Raw genomic sequence first — 20,012 nt, 5'->3', positions numbered from 1 at the left:
TGCGTTGCGACGCAGCAGAGCCACGTTCATAAAGTTTGGGGAGTTGGCGGCGAAATGACGGGCGGAAGGTTTGTCATGTGAGGTCGCGACCTGCGCCACACCACTGGGAGGCGCTAGCAGTCATTATCGGAGAATCGCTTATCGACACGTGATTACCAGCCACAACGCACACTTTCGCGACCCCCCACTTCGCTAGGGTGGAATTTCATGTAGGGCTTCCGCCCACAAAAGTTATCCAATTCGAGATCTTTTGGTTGTACGCCTGTTCCCGAACAACCGTCAACTTTCCAACATCGACCCTCCGAGCAGCAAACCGCCACGATGTTGATTCCCAAGGCCGACCGCAAGAAGATTCACGAGGTATTTTTCGACAATGCTCACGAAACCGCGAGCGCGAGCTCGAGGAAATTGAAATACAAGTCCCAGGCGTCACTGACAGTTATCCGGTAGTACCTCTTCCGCGAGGGTGTCCTCGTCGCGCAGAAGGACTTCAACCTCCCCAAGCACCCCGACATTGACACCAAGAACCTGTTCGTCATCAAGGCTGCTCAGTCCCTCAACTCCCGCGGCTATGTCAAGACTCAGTTCTCTTGGCAATACTACTACTACACCCTGACCCCCGAGGGTCTCGACTACCTCCGGGAATGGCTTCACCTGCCTGCCGAGATCGTTCCTGCTACTCACATCAAGCAGCAGCGATCACACGCTCCTCCCCGTGGCATGCTCGGCGAGGGCGAGCGTGAGCGACGACCTTTCGGCCGTGGACGTGGCGGCGACCGTGGTGACCGTGAGGGTGGATACCGAAGGAGGGATGCTGGCGAGGGCAAGGAGGGTGGTGCTCCCGGCGAGTTTGCTCCTCAATTGTGAGAATTTTCCTCCCTCTTTTCTTTGGAGATGATATGAATGGGTTCTTTTTTTTTTTTACTACGGCTGCCCGAATTCATCATCGATTCAATGGTTGGGATATTTTGCTGACTTTTTTTCGTCTCTTACAGCCGTGGTGGCTTTGGCCGTGGACGTGGTGCTGCTCCTCCTTCCTAAACGAATCTGTCTCTTTCGGGGTCAACAAATCTTATGATGCATGGCGCAATAAGACAACGGCATGTAGTCTAAAAAACGTGAGGCAATCCTCACCATGAGTCCACTCATGAAGAAATGGGAAGTGAGGGGGGATATCGTGGGAGTTCTTGGAGGCTAGATCCTCGGAAATCATTTGCATCAGGGTCAATGTTTGCCATCAACGAGATAATTTTCCTTTATGCCTACCATGTGACAACGTGTGCACCTGGTGAAAGAGGGGACCATTTGAAACATGACGAGTGAAGACATATTCTGGAGAGCGGGATGCTTGGCTGATCTTGCCGGGAGTGTCTGCGCGGTTTGCATGAGGTTGATGGAGGAGATGAATTGGCTCAATTGATATCCTTCCTTGTTCCAGTTACTCGATGTCATTGTGCAAAGTGATGTCATGAAGCAGTTTAGAAGATCGATTTGCTATCTTCATTCATTTATGCTATACCTGACGGGAGGTGCCTTCTGGCGACTCCTAACTGGCACCCAACGTCCCATCAACTATCAAGTGCGTAAGCCGCCAAGCTCATACCTAAAAACGCAATCTAGATGCGCTCAAACTCCCAGAAAATAGATTTAAATCCTTAATGAGAACAGGACCGTAAGAGCGTTGCGTCTATTCGTCGCTGGTCTTGACAACGATCTCATCCATATTGATTTCGACTTTGAATAGTCTCAAAGCATACTGTAGCCAAGAGTCCTTTTTGTCAGAGCTTAAAAAACTGTCTCCCTTCAAAATTGCTGTTCCGGAAGCTTCATCATGGAGCCTTCCTCGGAAGACATGTTTTCCTCCGTCGATACCAATGGCCAGTTCCCCGTTCAGATATCCAATCTCTTTTTCATCTTTTTCAAGAACACAATGGAAGTTACCATTAAAGTCGAGTCCGAATGGACTTTGATTCTCTATGTTCATGACGATTTCGAACTCATCGCCAGAGAGTGTGAGGCTCTCAACGACAGGTTTAAGTCTCGGCATTCGTCCCAGATCGACTGACATCATGAGTTGATGGCCACTTGCGGAAACTTCAAGGTCGGCCGTGGGCAATCCCTCGATATCTGGCTCATGGCTGGCACCCACCTTGGGCATAAAGCCTTCGAAGAAGCGCTTGAATGCCATCATATTCTTTATATGCATTTCGGACTCCTTTGACTGCCCCCAAAAGATTTCGATAAAATTGTCCGGCTCGGGTATTATTGGCTTGTGTGGGCAAGTGATCTCCCCCATGTGAATGAAGCCATGATAGAGGCGAACCGTGACAGAGCTGACCCATCCAATGTCGAAGCCGTCGCAAAGATAGCCTGATAATCCGAGATGGAAAGATCTGGATATTGAGTCAGCGGCATGCGATTAATTTATTGGCGAATGTCCAACTCACGTCATGGAGGGGCTGAAAAGCCAGAGATGGTAAATGTCCATCTCTCCTTGCGGACCATGCACGATGGCGTTCGCCTGATCGGAAGCGTCGATGAAGCCTTTCGCCTCAGACATGATTTCTCGCCGCAAGTTGCTTGGGTGATTCGAGTGACGTTAAGTCTGAAAGGATGATGAGAGAAGGTGTTGGTCAAGGTAGCTTCTGGCTTGTTGTGTTCAGATCCAAGTGCCTTCCGCGTTGTAGCCACTTCAGTGATGTGCGTTCATTGGAAGAAAGGGATGAAAGGAAGAGAAAGAAGGCGGCTTGAGAGAATCATGAGACCGTGTTATATAGTGCTCGCCTGCCGGCTGGGGATTATTTCTGCCAGCTGGCTTATCACCGCCTGGATTTCTGCATTTTCTTTCTCAATACAAACCATGTTGCTCTAAAATAGAATGGAAATGGAGAGCCTCATTCCTGTCACTGTGCTGCCTTAATGCAGAGAGTTACCATGTAGAACCTCAAGTTCGCGATCCAACGACCCGGTGACTACATACTGTTCAGGTATCTCAAGAAGATGCCGAGGAAATGTATTATATGCTAACTGCTATTATTGTGACTAGATTGCATCCTCATCTGATAATATCATTGATGCTAGAGTGTAGCCATAAACAAGTCTCTCGTGGGCTTGAAGGAGAAGACACGTTATGTTACTTTCACCCTCAGGACGTGAGTTTGTAGTAGATGCAGAAATCCCTCTGTGGACTGCTGCCGGCTGTTTGGCATGCTGCCAGCTGGTGAGATCTGCTGTCAATTGCCCCGAGAGTGCTATATAAACTCTGCTCGCGAATTCAATCACAATCACTTCCTTCTTCTCTTCTCTTATATCCTCCCCAAGAGCAGATATATATGAGAAGGTGTTGACGCTCAAGGATATATATATCTCATGCATAACAGCGAATTACATCATACTTGTCACCTCTGTTCTTCGTTTATGAATATTGACACCTCGAACTATTCAGAATCATCAGCCGAGTCTCTCTCGTAACGCCGCACGGGTTGTGGAGCACCGAGTCAGCCCTCAGTTACCGGATACGTCGACCAAATGGGCGACATATCTATGCCAAAGTCGAATGTAGAGATTGAGACGCTTTATTTTGATGGTTCGTCTCTGAGGTTCGTCTGTCCCTTACATATACTGTCATACCTTAATATCCTTTCAACTCGATGCTTATACGTTACAGGACCTTCAAGCTCGATATCACCGTTAAAACAGGAGTTTATGTTGGCTGGGTCAGTTATGTGACCATCTCCCTCTTCTATGGCCACACCTTTATTGGAGAGGCAATTCTTGAAGACGAGCTTGTCAATACCGAAAACTACAAGGGCGAACTCTACATTGAACTCAATGGGGCTGTAATTCAGCATATGGGTGCGTTCAGGAGTTTTATTCGCGACATAATGCCCAAGCCACAGCTTGATGCATGCCAATCTGATCACAACCCCACCGCCAGGTTGGAAATTATTGAGAATGGCCATAAACTCACAATGGCCATAGATTTGCATGGTATTGGGAGCTTTAAAACGACAACACCTATAATTCAACTCAATGGGAACTCAATCGATATCACTTTCTCAATGTCTAACACAACTACTGTGGCAATCTACTTTGGACAAACTGCATTTAGGCTTGAGAACGATGAATCTATTCTCGCTAATCTGTCCGGAGACTTTTGCATTTATGCAAGCGGAGAGGAAAGCATGCAATATCATTTGACAGGAGAAATATCTCAGGGATGCGAGCTGTCCGGAAAAGCAACTTTGAAAGGATGGGGCCTGAAGTCGTATGAGAAATCTTGGCGCACCCATGCTATCCGAGAATTCCAAATCGAAGTTGATCTAGACCACATGGTGATTCGTCAGCCTGAGTGACGAGCTCGATTGCTACCGTCTTTTCAACATGAAAAGCCGACCATAGAGGAAGATTACGGTAATTGAGCTGGTACATATAGGGTGGATATTTGAAGAAAGTAAAAAGGAGCTCAGGGTATGCAGTTATGGTAGCTCTAATAGCTCAAACTGAATGATATCGGACATATTTGCAGACCGCAAGATGGGGAAGCTCGGACACTTGTGAGCAAACTGGTAGAAGGGTCGTGCCAACAGCCAAGTGGGCTATATAATTTCTCTTCGTAATTCACGGAAGCCTGTTTCTCTCTCTCTCTTTCAAACACGCGTTTTCGGGAAATGACAGTAGTGTCAACCTGTGAACGCCCCAGTCACCCAACCCATCGCCCAAGTTTTGGAGAATAATCCAGATCTTGGTTTCTTGACTTTTAGACGTTGCAATTTGGGTATTCCTGCAGCTCTACAAGGTACATTGGAGAGATTTTGCAATCATGGCGGAAATGAAGATTAATAGGCTTCATTTCATCAATCCTTCCTTCAGGTATGGCCGTCAAGCCATTCCCACATCCCATCCACTTCTTCCTCGTTGCACTCCTCTTCAAAGATACTTATTCTTATCACAGATCTTTCAATCTCGAAATCACTGGCGTAATCGACCCCGAGATCGACGTCGGCTGGGTCAGCTTTGTGACGGTCTCTCTCTTGCATCGACGACGCCGCATTGGTGAAAAGACTCTTTACGACATGCATATCATTCTTGACGAGAAAAACGAAGTGACTATCAAACTTGAGGGCTTTCAAATTCAGAGCATGGTTAGGTTCAGGGATTTCGCTCTAAAGATGATGCCCAAACTAAAGGCCAACCGTCAGAAGAGCAAACAAGCGCCTGTTATGGCTGCGCTGGACACTGATGATAATGGTCATGAGCTCTTCATCTCTATAGATCTGGGTCATATGTTGGAGACCTCCATCTTGGATCTGACCGTCCAGTTTGTTAACAAGAGAATCAGAATTGTCTTCAAAATATCAAGCGGCAACCCGGTTGACCTCGCCTTTGGATGGTGTCAGTTTCAGCTGAAGAAGGACAAAACGAGTCTGGCTTTCTTGGATGGCCATTTTGATATTCAGCCTGACAAATGCGAAATTGTCATGGAAGGAGAGCCTGAGATCGCCGACCCTGTATTTTCCGGTAAAGCGGTTTTGAAAGGAGTCAAGACGTATGACAACAGCAAGAGTTGGCTTGCTCTTGCCATCCAAGCATTTGAGATGGAAGTCAACCTAGATAAAGTGGTCATGGGAGAAGCCCAAGCTGCTGAGGATGAAGAGGATGAAGGCAACGAAGGCAACGAAGGCGGCGAAGGCGACAAAGGCGATAAAGCCTATGTGCCCGATGGACGGCGACGACGGCGATAAAGCCCATGTGCCCGATGGACGCGAGAGCGACCATGAATAGCCGAGCTCTTCCACAACACCTATTTCATCCGCAGTAAAACTGTATTATCTTTGCTTGACAGAAGCACAAGGGGATGTGGAAGCTCTTGGAATGGATTGTCGGTGTGGATATGGGAGATGAGGAGACTTGACTGAGAATGGGGAGCTGGGCGTGTGTTTTGATCACTGGTGTTTCTTGTTGCGAGCAACTGTTGAGCCTTTCTAGCTAAAAAGCTTCAGTGGTTTGCTGAATTCTGTCTTTCTTGAACCCCTCTGGATGTGTTTATTGTGTCTATCGAATATCATTGCGTTCGGCACTGGACAGAGTTCATAATGTAATTCTGACTGTTCATCCTCAATGGAGGATCACGAAACTCGTGAAATCACGAGGCCAAATAGTCGCCACCTAAGCAGAACATCGTGACATCAATATCTTCAAGCCTTATTGCCATGTTACTTGTTTATTGCAAAAACTAATCAAAGAGGTCTCTCTGCAGTGACCGTCGTGCGCCCGAATATTGCTTTATGGTACATACAGAATCCATTACGTTCCCTCCCCCCCATCTTTGTTTTCATCTCACGATTTGCCCAAAAAACGCCAGCCATCTGAAAATCCCTTTCAGCACCTTTCCTCTAGATCTAGCTCAAGTCCATGGTCTCAGAGCCGGCAGCGGCAGCAGCAGCGTTAGTGCCACCGTTCTGGACCGACAGGTCGACGCCGCCGTCATTGCCAATCAGGCGCTTCTCGGATTTGTTCACAAACTCGATGCTTCTGGCAGGGTCGTAGAAGAGCTGGAAGCATCGCTTGACGTCATCAATGCCAACCTGCTTGGATTTTCTCTTTGCTGAGACCAGCTGCGATGTGGTGATGAGGTTGCTGGCGTATCGAAGACCGGCTTCCTGGCCAATCTTGGTAAGCAGGGCCAGGGCGTCTGCTGAAACGTCAATCTCCTCCTCCTGCGCCCGGATGGACAGGATCTGTTGGATTTCTTCGGGGTTGTAAGGATGCGTGTTGATAATGACAACGCGATCCAAGAAATCGAGGGGTAGACCGTGTGGGCTCTTGTAGTCCGTGCCTCGAATGCGCGACTGGCCGCGGTTGCTGGCCATGATGACGACTGGCGCCAAATCATCCTCCAGGGCCCGGTTGATGTAAGAGAAGCACTCAATGTCGAGCATGTGCACCTCGTCAATGAACAGCACGCCGGGAACGATCTCGGCCTTGCCCTCCTCTTTCCACTCCCCAACCTTGGTGTTGATCTGATCGCGAATCTCGCTGCGAATCTCACCAGTGTCGCCGGAGAAGAGAGCCAGGAATCCCTGTGTTCGCGAGTTGATGACATCGATTTCATGCAGCGTCACTGTGTGGACCACCTCCTTGCGCCTCTGCAGCTCTCCGTCGGGGCACTGCAAAAATTTGGTATCGACGCCCATGGCATCGTAATCGCGAGATCGAGCGTATGATCGGCCGAGCTTGGTAATCTTTCCAGAAGACTTGTCAATGGAAATGATATCGCCGGCCATGACGCGCTCCTTGGTCATGGCATCAATCATCTTTGCGCCCATGTCGTACACAGCCTCCATATCAGTCGTCTTGATGGTCAGCTTGCCCTGCTTGGCACTGCCGGTGACGCTTCGGTCGATCTGGATCTCGACAACCTCTCCCTCCATGATCTCGCTCTCCTCCTTGATGCGGACGCCGATCGACTTGCGGAAGGCTTGGGTGAGAGCCTCGGTTTTGGACATTTCGAGGGAGAAGATTTCGGAGGACGCGAGAGTCGTGAAGGGAACGTCGGCGCCGAGTGATTGTGCCATTCCGGTAGCAATGGCAGTTTTGCCCGTGCTATTGATTGATAGGCGTAAGTAAAATGCCAATACAGAGAAAGAAGAAGAAAATGGAAGATTGCCATGCTCGACATACCTTGGGGGACCGGCAATCAAGACGGCGCGACCAGCAATCTTGCCCTCCTTGATCATCTGAAGGATAACGGCCGCGGCCTTTCGAGCCTTCTCCTGGCCAACAAGGCCTTGAGACGCGGCTCTGGGCTCGAGACTCGTGGCATCGACGCCGAGTCCACGGATGTGCGAATGCGCGGCGATGAGGTTCAGACCGCGAAGGTCCTTGGACTCGGAAACGGTCACTATGGGCTGGTTCACGGTGGGGAATTAGTCGAGGAACAAACAATTCATTGCAGGGAAAGGAGAGCAAACTCACAGCAGCCATTGTGAAGAATGATGATGTCGTTGGCGCAGTTGGGTCACGACAGGATTGATGGCGAAGGATGCTTGCCTGCTCCAAACAAAGCAGCAACGGCGAATTGGAATGGCTGCTTGAGCTCGCAGGAAAAATTACGGTTCCGTCCGGAGAAGCGCGCGTCTGGCGCTTACAGGTTAGTTGCGGTTTAGTTACTTAGTTGGCTAGACAGCTAAACAGAGGCTGGTAGTGTGAAAATACAGTGGACAGGCGGTGGGGCAGTTTAATCGAGCTGATAGAGGCTAGAGGGTGATCGGGGGACAAGGGGCGGACGGGAGAGCGGTAATCGCTGGAACCACCAGGATGTTTGTTAATGCCGTCTTGGGGACTGAGAGAACGTGCACGATATCAAGAAATGTGTTGAGTTTGAAACCAACGAATTACAATTAATTCTTTGTTCTTTATTATCCAAGTAGTACATTTACTTATGCAAGGTCTACATAGATACTAATGCTCCTTATGCACGGCTCGTTCGTGGTAGGCACCAGTGCTGCACGCCACAGCCTGACCGACCTCTGTCTCTCATATTGATTGACTCCCCCCCCCTCATATTTGCTTTGTTTGCTGAAATTGCCTGTTTGCTGGCCGCCATCTGACCAACCGAAACCCTGCTCATGCAGCATCAAATCCCCACTCCACAACATTAGTTGAAAGCCACCTCGCTGCCGTTCTTGTAATCTAATCCCTGCAACCCGAGTTTTTGTTTGCTCTCTGTGCTCAGATGGCTGTAGCTGTATGCACGGAAATGGTTCCTATTCGCAGCTCTTTGTTCAGGTGGAAGGGGAAACTATTTGCTTGGGTCTCCTCTAGCAGCATCCCCCCTAATACCTGCAGCTTGATAGCTAACGAGGTACATCACCCGACATCAAATTACATCAAGTCCATTACATCGGGATGCATGCAGCGGCATGGAGTCCACCGTCAAATGCTCAACTAGTTGAGACCTACATATATAGCTGTAGGCGCTCTGTAAACAAAACAAACCCCCCCTAGCACAGCAGCTCTTTAAGAAAGCGGTAGGCCCTTCTATGTAGGTATATTAGTGCCTTAGTTCCCTAAGACTATAATTGCTTTTTACACCCCCGACATTGGAGCTGTCACCAACGCTCGTTCAACACAAAAAAGTGCCCTGACCCGCCCACCCACCACATCCACCTTTCTCTGCCAACCTGCCTCGTCTTTTATTGTTTTCACGATACTCGACCCAACAGCACTGTGCCTACTGGTATTGACCAGACCAAACAACCGCCTTTCCTTATAACATTCTGCCTTGATTCTTCGGATATTCTTTCGGCGCCTACTTACTACTTTATGATATTTCATGAAGCTTTGGGATATCTGTCTCGCCTGGAAGCTTTCCCACAGCTCGCTAGATGAGTTGGAAGAAGATGATCATCGGTGATCCAGTAGTAAACTGAATCCTTGGGTCCCAGAGCATCTTCTCTCACATAATCCATCTAATCGCCGTCATTGTCTACATCCTACGCCATCGCCATCATGGGTCAGGATCCTCCTCGGCGGCCTTCGCAACAAGGCTTCCATAACACCTTTGGACAGGGTCGCAGTATCAAGCGAGACTCGATCCAAGGGGATGGTCAACGAGCATCAGGTGATACTGCACCGAATCTTAAGCGCATTCGCACTGTCGATCGTCCTGATGAACGGAGTCCCGTTGACCAACGCGATCACGTCGAAGGATCCAGCCCAACGACGTTAGGTAGTGCCACCCCAGAAGCCATTCGCTCGGACAAATCCTTGCTGAGCACAGACTGTGAACCTACTAACGACATTTTCGTACAGTCTCACATAGACCACGCCATCCCGACAACCTCAAGCAGCATCCTTCGAATCAATTATCCAAGGCGCCCACCAGCCACTTGTCGGGCATCTCCGTCAAACCACTGCTAGATCTTGTTTTTGATCGATTCGCATGGTCCAAAGTCAAATCCGAGGCCTCCAAGTCTCACAAAAGGGCAGTTCGAAGTCAAGAGCATAATCATTACCATCCATCAGACTACTCGAGCTCTCCGGAGTTGTTGGCCACTCAACAAAGGCAGAATCTCGATGACATGCAGAGGGCCGACAAATACATGGGGGAAATTGACGACAGAATCGCATCAGCTATGCAACCAATCTTACGACACATTTCAGAAACTTGGATCAAGAGCTCCGATGCATCAAACGCTTCGGAGGAGAGAGTGGCATCGGAGGCCAAGATGAACACCATTCAAACCACCATGAAAAAGGAGATGGAGGAATCATTCAAGAAAGAGGTCGCAGAGTCACAGCAATTTATAAAGGAGCTGGTCGGATCGCAAGTGACCAAGCTCAAGGAGGCGTTGGCTCAAGAAAACGAACAAAAGCTACACTCGCTTCAGAAGACGCTGGCCCAAGAGGGTGAAGACAGAGCAACTTCTCTCAGGAAGACACTCATACAAGAAAACGAGAAGCGAGTCGCAGAAATGAAAGACTCCATTAATCGGGAACACAAAGCCAAAATTGCAGCGCTCGAGAATGCTTTGGCCAACGAAGCCAAGAATAAGGACAGAATCGCGGCGCTCGAGAAGAGTCTGTCCAACGAGGCCAAGAACAAGGACAGAATCGCGGCGCTCGAAAGGAGTCTATCTGAGGAAGTACGAAACAAAGAGAGAATCACGGCGCTCGAGAAGAGTCTGTCAAACGAAGCCAAGAACAAGGAGAGAATCGCGGCGCTAGAGAAGAGTCTGTCAAACGAAGCCAAGAACAAGGACAGGATTGCGGCGCTCGAGAAGAGTCTGTCTGAAGAGGCACGAAACAAAGAGAGAATCGCAGCGCTTGAAAAGAGCCTTTTTGAGGAGGTACGAAACAAAGAGAGAATCACGATGCTTGAAAAGAGTCTATCTCAGGAGGTACGAAACAAAGAGAGAATCGCGGCGCTTGAAAAGAGTCTGTCTGAGGCAATTCGCACCAAAGAGAGAATCTCAGAACTCGAAAAGAGTCTGTCTGAGGCAGTTCGCACCAAAGAAAGAATCTCAGAACTCGAAAAGAGTCTGTCCAAAGAAGTACGAAACAGAGACAGAATCGCAGAACTCGAAAAGAGTCTGTCCGAGCAAGTACGAAACAAAGATAGAATCGCAGAACTCGAAAAGAGTGTGTCTGAACAAGCGAATGACAAAAAGAAGACTGCCGACCTCGAAAAGACCCTGTCTGAACAAAGAGAAAAGAACTCTGGACTTCAAAAAAGGGTGAAAATAGCGGAAGCCAGACTTGACAGGGCGGAAGCAGATCAGCAGCTGCTGGTCAAGTCATTGGTAGACCCTAAGGAGCTTGCTTTTCTCAAGGATAGGGTGCTAAGGCTGGAAGAGAAACACATACTACTCTCGGAATCGTCAGTAAACAGGGCACAGCTCGCTGAGCAGCTGCGGAAGCTTTCACTCTCCCAAGATGATGAGTTCGGCAAGCATGAGGCCCGCATGAAGGATCATTCTACAATAATCAAGCGGCTGGAGGGACAACTATGCGATCATTTCAAACTCATCACAGAAAACAAACAGCAGAAAGATGCAGCTGCTTCGCGACTTGATTCGCTAGAATCTACTATATCCAACTTCTCGGCAGAATGGGAAGAGATAAAGAAGCGTGTGGAAAAGCTCGGTTCGACTAGGTCCGCATCTGTCCCCGATGACAAAATAATGGAAGTCATCAAACCCGAACTGGAAAAATGGAACGAAAAAATAAAGGAGAATATTTTGAAAATCCAGAACAAACTCCAACCATTTATTGTGGAAGAAAGATATAAGCGAGAGACTCTGGAGGAACAATTCGGCAATATTACTCGTCAGGTGTCTGAGATTGAAAAAGAGCATGCCACAATAAAGACAGACTACTCCGGTTTGAGGCGACAGCTGAACGACCAGAACCGACTGAATATCCTGGAAGGGAGCCGGATCGAGGAGAAACTCAACAGTCGAATAAGACTCCTGGATGAATTCAAGTCACAAATGGAAGGTGTGTACATGCAGGTGGAAAGTCTCAACAACTGGCAGACCAACTTCAATACCGCAGGCCTCTACAAAGACATCATATCTCACATTAACAAAACGATTCCGGAAGGTACGGCACCGCAAATCATAGCGCTTAAGCAAAAGCTTAACAGCATAGAGACGCGCTTCGCCGCCTGGGAGAATACAAGCAACAAGAGGCGGAAGCTTCCCGGCGGTAACGTGAAGGTGGTTAATGGCCGCCAAATAGACGCGCAATGATTTTCTTTCTTTTTTTATTTTTCATCAATTCATTTTATCTCTAGCCGAAAAGGTATTAAGAGATTCGCATGGCACCAGGGAGCACCAAGGTCTAGCAGTTTTGGGGGTTTCGAGGCGGCTGAATGGTTGCTTTACGGCGGGATTGATTAAGCCAAGGGCTTGGCCAGTCTGGGTTTCAGACAAGGGGCCGGGATTTTAAGGGAAAATGTTTGCTTCGATCGCTTTGGCGCAATGGGATACGCATTGATGTCGTACGGGGTGTTCCGTCAGGGTGGTTTTGCACCGGTGCGGTGGTAGCCTGGCTGGTTGCACGCGAGGGCGATCTGGAGGACTGAGGGAGATCTTGATGTATGAGATTTGTATGGACAAGGGATACTACTAAAGGAACAGACTGATGTGTAGTCAAAGGTTATCAAGATAATGGCATTTGTGATTTATTCGTGCTTGATATTCATGGTTGATGGTGTATAGGGGTCCATATTATCGTTGCTTTTCTACAGATTTACCTTGTGTGATCATCTCCCGAGTCTTATGCTATGAATAGAAAGATACGTACTCAAGAATATTACAAAGAGGGTAGTACAAGCTGTATGACGAAAAGCAGAAAGACAAGAATGTTTGCTCAATATCTCAACAAAGAGAAATGGAGAGAGAGAGACAGTCAATAGGGTAAGGTCAATGCTTGTTTCACATTGACATGTCTGATATCCAAACTGACATATTGATGCTCTCTTACTTTGGCCACAAAAAGTCAGCAGAGTGGAGGGCCTTCTATGTGAACAATGTGGCTAACAAGAGATCCAGTTTGATATCCACTCGAGACCCGTCACTTGATGCCATTGCGTCGACATCCATCAATCCAGCCACACGCCCCCGTCTATTAAAGTTCAAGCATACAAGATGAGATTGTGTGCCATTTTTAACGTGGAACAACAGAACGGAGCAAAATGAAGGCTGCTGCTTGTACTTTTTGCATTGATTGGGCAGTTGAGAGCTTGACAATGTATACCTAGCTAGATTCAACGATATATCGACTATAAAGCGTAAGGTATAGAGCACATCGAATCCGAAACAACACGGTCCATCAGCCAATCAAAAGAACCAATGCGCCGTACATAGAATGCAGAGTCAGCCATTCAAGCGATAGCCGTAATCCTTGCCTTGCCTCCGTCTTTTGCCTCATCTTCGTTCGACTGCCGTGACGTTTCTCTCACCCCCAAGAACCAAGAATCAACAACCAACGTCACAATTGCCGACGCCACTTCGGAATTCTCCTGCTTGGCGGCGCGTATCGCATTATAGCGTGCATGCACCGCTGAGCTCCAAACCTTAAGCAGCCGAAGTAACGGCCAAGGGAGCTCGCACAGCGCTGTCGGGTATCCGTCCATACAGACTGAATCTACGCACAGGCCCCTTCACCCCGGGAGCGCCAGCGCCAGCGCTGTCCATAGCAGCACCAGCACTGTGGCAGCAGCGCCAGCTTCCCGCCTGCCCGCCCGCCAGCAATTTTAGGTAGCATTGGATTGAGTTCGAGTGGCCTGAGCGGCGCCAGTCCAGTCGGAGAGTACATGTACTTGCGCCTCCACCCACCGCCGGCCGCTCTTCCTGGTACCGATCGCCAAACACCATCTCGTGGGCATCTGCATCACGTCCCTCCACGAACATCCAATCCATTGCCGCACCTCGCCCTGCTGCGATTCGGCCGCCTGTCGCGCTCAGTCGATTCGCTACTGCTCGCGAGAGAAAGCGCCTTGTGCGAGATATCAGAGACCAGCGGCCGCAGCCCCGAGCGCTGCTGGGCGCCCCAACCACCGTCGCCTGTTGCTGGCTTTGTCCTTGCTCTTTGTCCTTTGTCCGGGCAGTTGAGTCTTTGTCTCTCGCCTTTTGCCTCTGTGCCGCAGCCCCCCAGCCGTGCGGCACTTGCGTCTGCGTCACCGTCGAATCCGCCTCCATTGTCGCGCTCTCTGTCGCCCGCTGCCGCTCGTCTCGTCGGTCGCGCTCCGCCGCTCACTCGTGCCTGCGGCATGATCACGCCCAAGCACGATGGAAGCGGCGCGGAAGTCGATCGAGGTGCTCAGCCAGCGCATCCTGCCCGAACGACCCCATCACCTAGCATTTCACCCCGAATGGCGGTTTCGCCCCAGCCACGGTGACGGCAATTCCTTTGAGGAATGGCATCATCCCCGCCTGCAATACCTGACGCTCTTGTCCGAAGCCGATCGCGGCGTCCTCTTCACCAAGTCCGACTATGACATGCGTGAGGAGCCGGCCAAACCACTCCCACGCGAGGTCAACGCGCTGGCCAAGGGCGGCGAGAAGAAGAAGCTGTCGCTGAGCGACTACAAGAACAAGAAGACGGGGGCCACGTCGTCCACGTCGCCTCCCGAGCCATCAATCGCCAAGAAGAAGGAAAGCGAACGCGCTGGCGAGCTGTCGGCCAGCACGGGGGCCACCTCGGACCCCAGATCCGCATCAGAATCAAAGTCTGCCTCGGAAGCGAGGAAGATGGACAGGCCCAGGCCGCGAGAATCAGATCCGCCCGTCGACGCCAAACAGCGACAGGGTCGCGAACAAGCCGCCGACATGAGGTGGGTACTTGCAGCTCCGCAACAGATCGGAGCAACGGTAGCATTGAGCGATCAGCAGCAGCTAACATTGACCCAGATTACCTCTTAAACCTCCTACCAAACACCCATTGCCGCCCCGACCGCCCTCTCCCAATTCCAAGAAACGCGTGGCTGACCCGGATGACGAGTCGCGACCCCAGAAGCGATCCAAGCCGGACGGCACCAAGCACGTCGATGACCGGGTACAGCACTCCCGCGATGACGCGCAGAAACGCAAGGATAAAACATCCTCGGCAGCTTCCAGGGATGCACCGTCGCACAAAGACGACAGGCTATCTGCTTCCGGCTCCAACTCCTCCTCTCTCCCCAATGGCAGAGCCCTTCTCAAGGGCGCCGTGGGCTCCAGTCGCAACAACACCTCACCTGCACATCGTCCACGAGGCGATTCCCTAAATGGCGTCCGCCCTACCGGTTCGGGAAGCAACCGGGTCACGCCCACCAAAGCCGAAGCATCACGGTCAACTGTGCCGCCCCTGCTATCCCCTCTCCACCTCACCTTTGAGGATCGCGAAGCCGAAGACAGATCGTTGGCGAAACAAAACAAGAAGAAACCTCGTGACGACTCTAGCGAACGGACCAAGTCGCCTAACCGACAACATAGAAAGTCCGAGTCCATATCAGAGCTCAAGAGACAGAAGTCCCCAGCAAGAATCCCGCCGTTGCTCTCGCCAACTTTGCCGCCGATAGTGGAAGCCGCCTTGCAACTTAGAAAGAAAGCATCGATGGAGCCGTTGGAAGGCAAGCCCCTCAAGAGCAAAGATGAGAGAGAGAAGGAGCCGCCACTGCCGCCCAAGAAGAAGAAGCCCGTGGTTGATTACTCTGATGACGAGGACGAACCCCTTCAGCAAAAGTTACGGAAGTCGCTCATTGTCAAACTGAAAGTGCCCAAGAAACTGCGACGAGACTTTAAACGCATTCTAGCCCTGTCATCTTCCACGGCAGCCCGCAAGGAGTTGCAAGCGCAAAACCAAGAGCATTCCACTGCACCAGAAGACTCTATCCAGCCTCCGCCCGCGCGGAAACGGCCTGTTGCCCCTGACACGGCGGCATCGTCAGAAAGCACCGCACAAAAGAAACCCAAGGTCCCTGAGATTCCCAGCTCGTCTCGCTTGCCCGCTCCGACTACACCATCCAAAAAGGGAGCCACCAACATGTCGCGCGTCAGCTCTAGCAACTCGCTGGCCCAAACTCCCGGAGACACCGTCAACGCTACTCCATCCGCCTCTGTCTCATCTGATCGTAGGGTCAACGGCCAAGATGCAGGCCGCTCGGAATCCTCCGAAGCCAGAGCTATGCGAGAAAAAGAGGCCCGATTCTCTACTCTTGGACGCCGCCTTAAGCACGAGGCTGACACGGCAATGAGAGGTGGTGCCGGCGGTAGCTCGCGGGAGCCTGATCTGAACAGAGCCTTTGTGATTAGCACGGAAAGTTTGCTGGCTTTTATGGCCGGCTTCCAGGCGCAAAACATCTATCGTGGGTTGTGCAATAAGAGGAGCGACCCGGCTGGATGGTCCAGCCTGTTCCCGCTGCTCGAATTTATCCAGGGCCAAATGAAGAGGCAAGAGGCGCACACTCGTCGGTTCCTCCCTCTCTATGTCTCGGTTCTCAACCTCAATGTCATGGCCATTACTGAGCTGATTCGGTGCCATGTGGCAACCGAAAACCCAATTCTCCCACCTCCAGATTGGGTACGGCTCGAGCGGTCACGACTCCGACTCTACTCTCAGATTAACGAGGCTCTCAGTAGCATCGAGAGTCCTTCTCTGCATCCCCAGATCTTCTATACGCTGGACGAAACGACGGCGGAAACTCTTCGAGTGCTCAGGCACTGGTGCCGCCATGAGGACGTCGACTGGACTCCTGACGCTAACCTCGAAGCGTCTGTCGCTCCCGGGGGCCACTGAAGTGAATTGAATGACGTTCCAAAGGGGGCGGAGGGAAATCTCTCGGCTGGTACATCCTGTTCAGACTATACACTTTCGATAAGCGGCATGGCTGATGGCTAGAGTTGGGTGGCCGATACAGAGCCTGCGGGCTTTTCTTTGTGCCATAATAACCCTATAGGTTCTATATGCAGGCAACACAGGCGAACAAAAGATGCTTGATTTTCATTTAAAGGGAGAGAGAAAGAGATATTCTGCATTTTGGCGTTGGGTCACGAACGATGAACCTTTTTCTTCATTCTTCCTCTCCTTGTTATCTGGCTTCACATACTTGGTGGAGCTCAACTGAGCTGAAAGGAGATGACGGTTTTACCTGGTCGAATGAAGACGAAGATTTCACCAATGCATCGCCGCAAGACGGGGACTGCATCTGTTACCGTTTGACAATTTGTTTGTTAGCAAAAAATACTTGTTCTTTTTTTTTCTTTTCCCTGACGTTCTTATGATATCCCCTGTGCTCAACACTGTCTTCTCTTTTGTCGTCTCTTCTCTCTTTACCTTTGCCACTACTTTCTTTTTGCTGGTTTGCGAATCAACAGGAAGGGGGGGGATAATACCCATTTGGTGGCGTGTGGGTTTGGGAGAGTGGCTGGAAGAGGAACACTGTAATATTGATGAGTTTCTCTTTTTCATCTACTTGATTCCCTTTGAAGATTCGTCTACTCTTTTCTCTCTCTTCACCAAACCCGATTATTCCCAGTTTCTTAAGATTTAACTGAAACGTCGGACGACATCGGTTTCACTTGAAAGAAAATGGAATCGAGGGCGAAGAGCAAGAAGAAAAGAGAGAGATGGATCGACGAAGTGGAACGACCTGGGCAGACAAGTCTATGTGCTCTGCGAACTGTTACTTTTTTTTTTTTTCATATTTCCCTTTTATTTTTGCTAAAACAATAAAAGTTGGGGGGAGGGCGGATCTTGCGTTTCTTATACGAAGTGTGCTCTTTTTATTTTTTCTCATGCAATTTCCCCTATTTTTTTTCTATCTGGGGCTGCATTGCGTGATGATGGTTATACCTGTGATGGGAGAGCCCCTGGAGAGGTCCCATTAATTAGATGGAATAAAAAAAACATCTGTTCATGATTAAAAGCGACCTCGAATATGCGCGTGTGATGGTCCAAGTCTCCTGGCCTTGGGTCATGTATTTTACAAAAAGTACAAAAGTGGTCATCGTTTCTCCTCTCTGGAATGTCGAAGATGGGTCCTACATACGGTATTTGCACTTGGGCAGCAATGATATCACCGTTTCAAAAACACAGAGACTAGCATGAGAGCAAATTGTCATTACTTTGTTACGGCAATGCTAAACTACCAAAAAGGCCCAACTCTGTACGAGGACACACTCGGTATTCACTATTAATTTTTTTTTTTTTTGGTGTTTCTATAGACAATGATTTCGTGCCCCCAGCCTGGGCTCATCTCATCAGAACAAACACTTATTTGGAGGCATCGACCTTGGCGACGTGGGCCAAGAGGTCGAGGACACGGCGGGAGTAGCCCCACTCGTTGTCGTACCAGGAGACCAGCTTGACGAAGTTGTCGTTGAGGGAGATACCGGCCTTGATATCGAAGATGGAGGAGTTGGTGTTGCCGAGCAAGTCGCTGGAGACGACATCGTCGTTGGTGTAGGCCAAAACGCCTGTTTGCACATAGTTAGCACTCTGCTGTAAATGGACATGGGAAATGTTTGAATATCGTCGTGGTTGTTACTTACCCTTGAGGGGACCATCGGCAGCCTTCTTGATGGTCTCAGTGATGGCGTCGTAGCTGGCGGGCTTCTCGAGGCGGACGGTCAAGTCGACAACGGAGACGTTGGCGGTGGGGACACGGATGGACATGCCGGTGAGCTTGCCGTTGAGGGAGGGGATGACCTTGCCGACGGCCTTGGCGGCACCAGTGCTGCTGGGGATGATGTTCTGGGCAGCACCACGGCCACCACGCCAATCCTTGGCCGAGGGACCATCGACGGTCTTCTGGGTGGCAGTGTAGGAGTGGACAGTGGTCATGAGACCCTCAACGATACCGTATTTGTCGTGGATGACCTTGGCGAGGGGAGCCAGGCAGTTGGTGGTGCAAGAGGCGTTGGAGATGACATCGGCAGAGCCGTCGTACTTGTCCTCGTTGACACCCATCACGTACATGGGGGCATCGGCAGAGGGGGCAGAGATGATGACCTTCTTGGCACCGCCAGCCAAGTGAGCCTTGGCCTTGTCGGTGGTGGTGAAGACACCGGTGGACTCGACAATGTAGTCGGCGCCAGTCTCGCTCCACTTGATGTTGGCAGGGTCACGCTCGGTGTAGAAGCGGACCTTCTTGCCGTTCACAACGAGGTCCTTGCCATCGACCTCAACCTCGCCCTTGAAGAGACCGTGGGAGGAGTCATACTTGAGCATGTAGGCCTAAGTGGTATCTCGGGTTAGCGGATGAATAGATGGAAAGCTGCACATGCAGTGAGGGGTAGTGGTGAGACGAGGGAGCTGGAGTTTTGTCCGACATTGACGATTTTTGAGACATTAAGTGTAGCCCATCCGTCGACAACGCCATTGCAGCCTCTGCCATTGCTTGGGAAGATTTCTCTCCCATGATGACAACAACCATCGTACAAGCTCTCCAAGATCACGGCATCAAGAGAGACACTCAACAAGTGCACCCTTATTATCGTCTCTTTCCACCCTCGATTGGGCATGTGCTTGCGTTGGGCTGAGGAGGGGCATTTTCAGAGAAAAAAAAGAGGGGGGACGCGGCTCACAGCATAGGTGGTCTCGATGAAGGGGTCGTTGACGGCGACGACCTCGATCTCGGGGTGCTCAACAGCGTTGCGGAAGACGATACGTCCAATTCGACCGAAGCCGTTGATGCCGACCTTGATGGGAGCCATTGTAGCTGATTTGTGACTGCGATTGATGGTTTTGCGTGGTAAGCTTCAAAATCTCTGCTGTTGAGGTGGGAGGGAGGAGGGGTAATAAATAAGGGAGAGGAAAAAAAAAACTGGTGACGCAGGGAGTCTGGCGGGGTAGCTAAGGCGACGACGAGTAGGATTAGGAGGGGCAGGCGAACAGCAGTCGTAGCGTGGGCCGGAGCATGAACATGATGCTAAAATACTAACCTGGAGTGAAAGTTGATAAGATACTTAGGATTGATGCTTGCTACGTAAGTGGTATGGAGAGAAGAGAAAAAGAAGAAA

General features: G+C 50.3%; 9 protein-coding genes across 9 annotated transcripts; 5 read left to right on the top strand and 4 right to left on the bottom strand.

Moving 5' to 3' along the window:
* Positions 1 to 321: 321 nt before the first annotated feature.
* On the top strand, positions 322 to 867 carry Triagg1_6522 (uncharacterized protein; the record flags this gene model as incomplete). Its single annotated transcript, XM_062901156.1, has 2 exons — positions 322 to 360; positions 451 to 867. The coding sequence occupies 2 exons, from the start codon at positions 322 to 324 to the stop codon at positions 865 to 867; spliced, it is 456 nt and encodes a 151-aa protein (XP_062754459.1).
* Positions 868 to 1,687: 820 nt separating this feature from the next.
* Positions 1,688 to 2,560, bottom strand: Triagg1_6521 (uncharacterized protein; the record flags this gene model as incomplete). The annotated part of the gene is made up of 2 exons (XM_062901155.1): positions 1,688 to 2,393; positions 2,448 to 2,560. The coding sequence occupies 2 exons, from the start codon at positions 2,558 to 2,560 to the stop codon at positions 1,688 to 1,690; spliced, it is 819 nt and encodes a 272-aa protein (XP_062754458.1).
* A 968-nt stretch (positions 2,561 to 3,528) lies between these two features.
* Positions 3,529 to 4,355, top strand: Triagg1_6520 (uncharacterized protein; the record flags this gene model as incomplete). Its single annotated transcript, XM_062901154.1, has 2 exons — positions 3,529 to 3,599; positions 3,668 to 4,355. 2 exons carry the CDS (start codon positions 3,529 to 3,531, stop codon positions 4,353 to 4,355), a joined length of 759 nt encoding a protein of 252 aa, XP_062754457.1.
* Positions 4,356 to 4,874: 519 nt separating this feature from the next.
* Positions 4,875 to 5,744, top strand: Triagg1_6519 (uncharacterized protein; the record flags this gene model as incomplete). Its single annotated transcript, XM_062901153.1, has 1 exon — positions 4,875 to 5,744. One exon carries the CDS (start codon positions 4,875 to 4,877, stop codon positions 5,742 to 5,744), a length of 870 nt encoding a protein of 289 aa, XP_062754456.1.
* Positions 5,745 to 6,401: 657 nt separating this feature from the next.
* Triagg1_6518 (uncharacterized protein) lies at positions 6,402 to 7,986 on the bottom strand (the record flags this gene model as incomplete). Its single annotated transcript, XM_062901152.1, has 3 exons — positions 6,402 to 7,605; positions 7,684 to 7,910; positions 7,978 to 7,986. The coding sequence occupies 3 exons, from the start codon at positions 7,984 to 7,986 to the stop codon at positions 6,402 to 6,404; spliced, it is 1,440 nt and encodes a 479-aa protein (XP_062754455.1).
* Positions 7,987 to 9,513: 1,527 nt separating this feature from the next.
* Positions 9,514 to 12,257, top strand: Triagg1_6517 (uncharacterized protein; the record flags this gene model as incomplete). Its single annotated transcript, XM_062901150.1, has 2 exons — positions 9,514 to 9,733; positions 9,817 to 12,257. 2 exons carry the CDS (start codon positions 9,514 to 9,516, stop codon positions 12,255 to 12,257), a joined length of 2,661 nt encoding a protein of 886 aa, XP_062754454.1.
* A 1,329-nt stretch (positions 12,258 to 13,586) lies between these two features.
* Triagg1_6516 (uncharacterized protein) lies at positions 13,587 to 14,210 on the bottom strand (the record flags this gene model as incomplete). Its single annotated transcript, XM_062901149.1, has 1 exon — positions 13,587 to 14,210. One exon carries the CDS (start codon positions 14,208 to 14,210, stop codon positions 13,587 to 13,589), a length of 624 nt encoding a protein of 207 aa, XP_062754453.1.
* Positions 14,211 to 14,300: 90 nt separating this feature from the next.
* On the top strand, positions 14,301 to 16,788 carry Triagg1_6515 (uncharacterized protein; the record flags this gene model as incomplete). Its single annotated transcript, XM_062901148.1, has 2 exons — positions 14,301 to 14,845; positions 14,922 to 16,788. The coding sequence occupies 2 exons, from the start codon at positions 14,301 to 14,303 to the stop codon at positions 16,786 to 16,788; spliced, it is 2,412 nt and encodes an 803-aa protein (XP_062754452.1).
* A 1,476-nt stretch (positions 16,789 to 18,264) lies between these two features.
* On the bottom strand, positions 18,265 to 19,706 carry Triagg1_6514 (uncharacterized protein; the record flags this gene model as incomplete). Its single annotated transcript, XM_062901147.1, has 3 exons — positions 18,265 to 18,467; positions 18,543 to 19,227; positions 19,578 to 19,706. The coding sequence occupies 3 exons, from the start codon at positions 19,704 to 19,706 to the stop codon at positions 18,265 to 18,267; spliced, it is 1,017 nt and encodes a 338-aa protein (XP_062754451.1).
* Between the last annotated feature and the right edge of the window lie 306 nt (positions 19,707 to 20,012).

The sequence above is a fragment of the Trichoderma aggressivum genome (assembly GCF_033847375.1).
Source record: "Trichoderma aggressivum f. europaeum strain CBS 100526 chromosome Unknown scaffold_026, whole genome shotgun sequence".
NCBI classification, from domain to species: Eukaryota; Fungi; Ascomycota; class Sordariomycetes; order Hypocreales; family Hypocreaceae; genus Trichoderma; species Trichoderma aggressivum.
The sequence above is the reverse complement of the archived record's forward strand: the minus strand, read 5'-3'. Positions and strand labels throughout refer to the sequence as shown.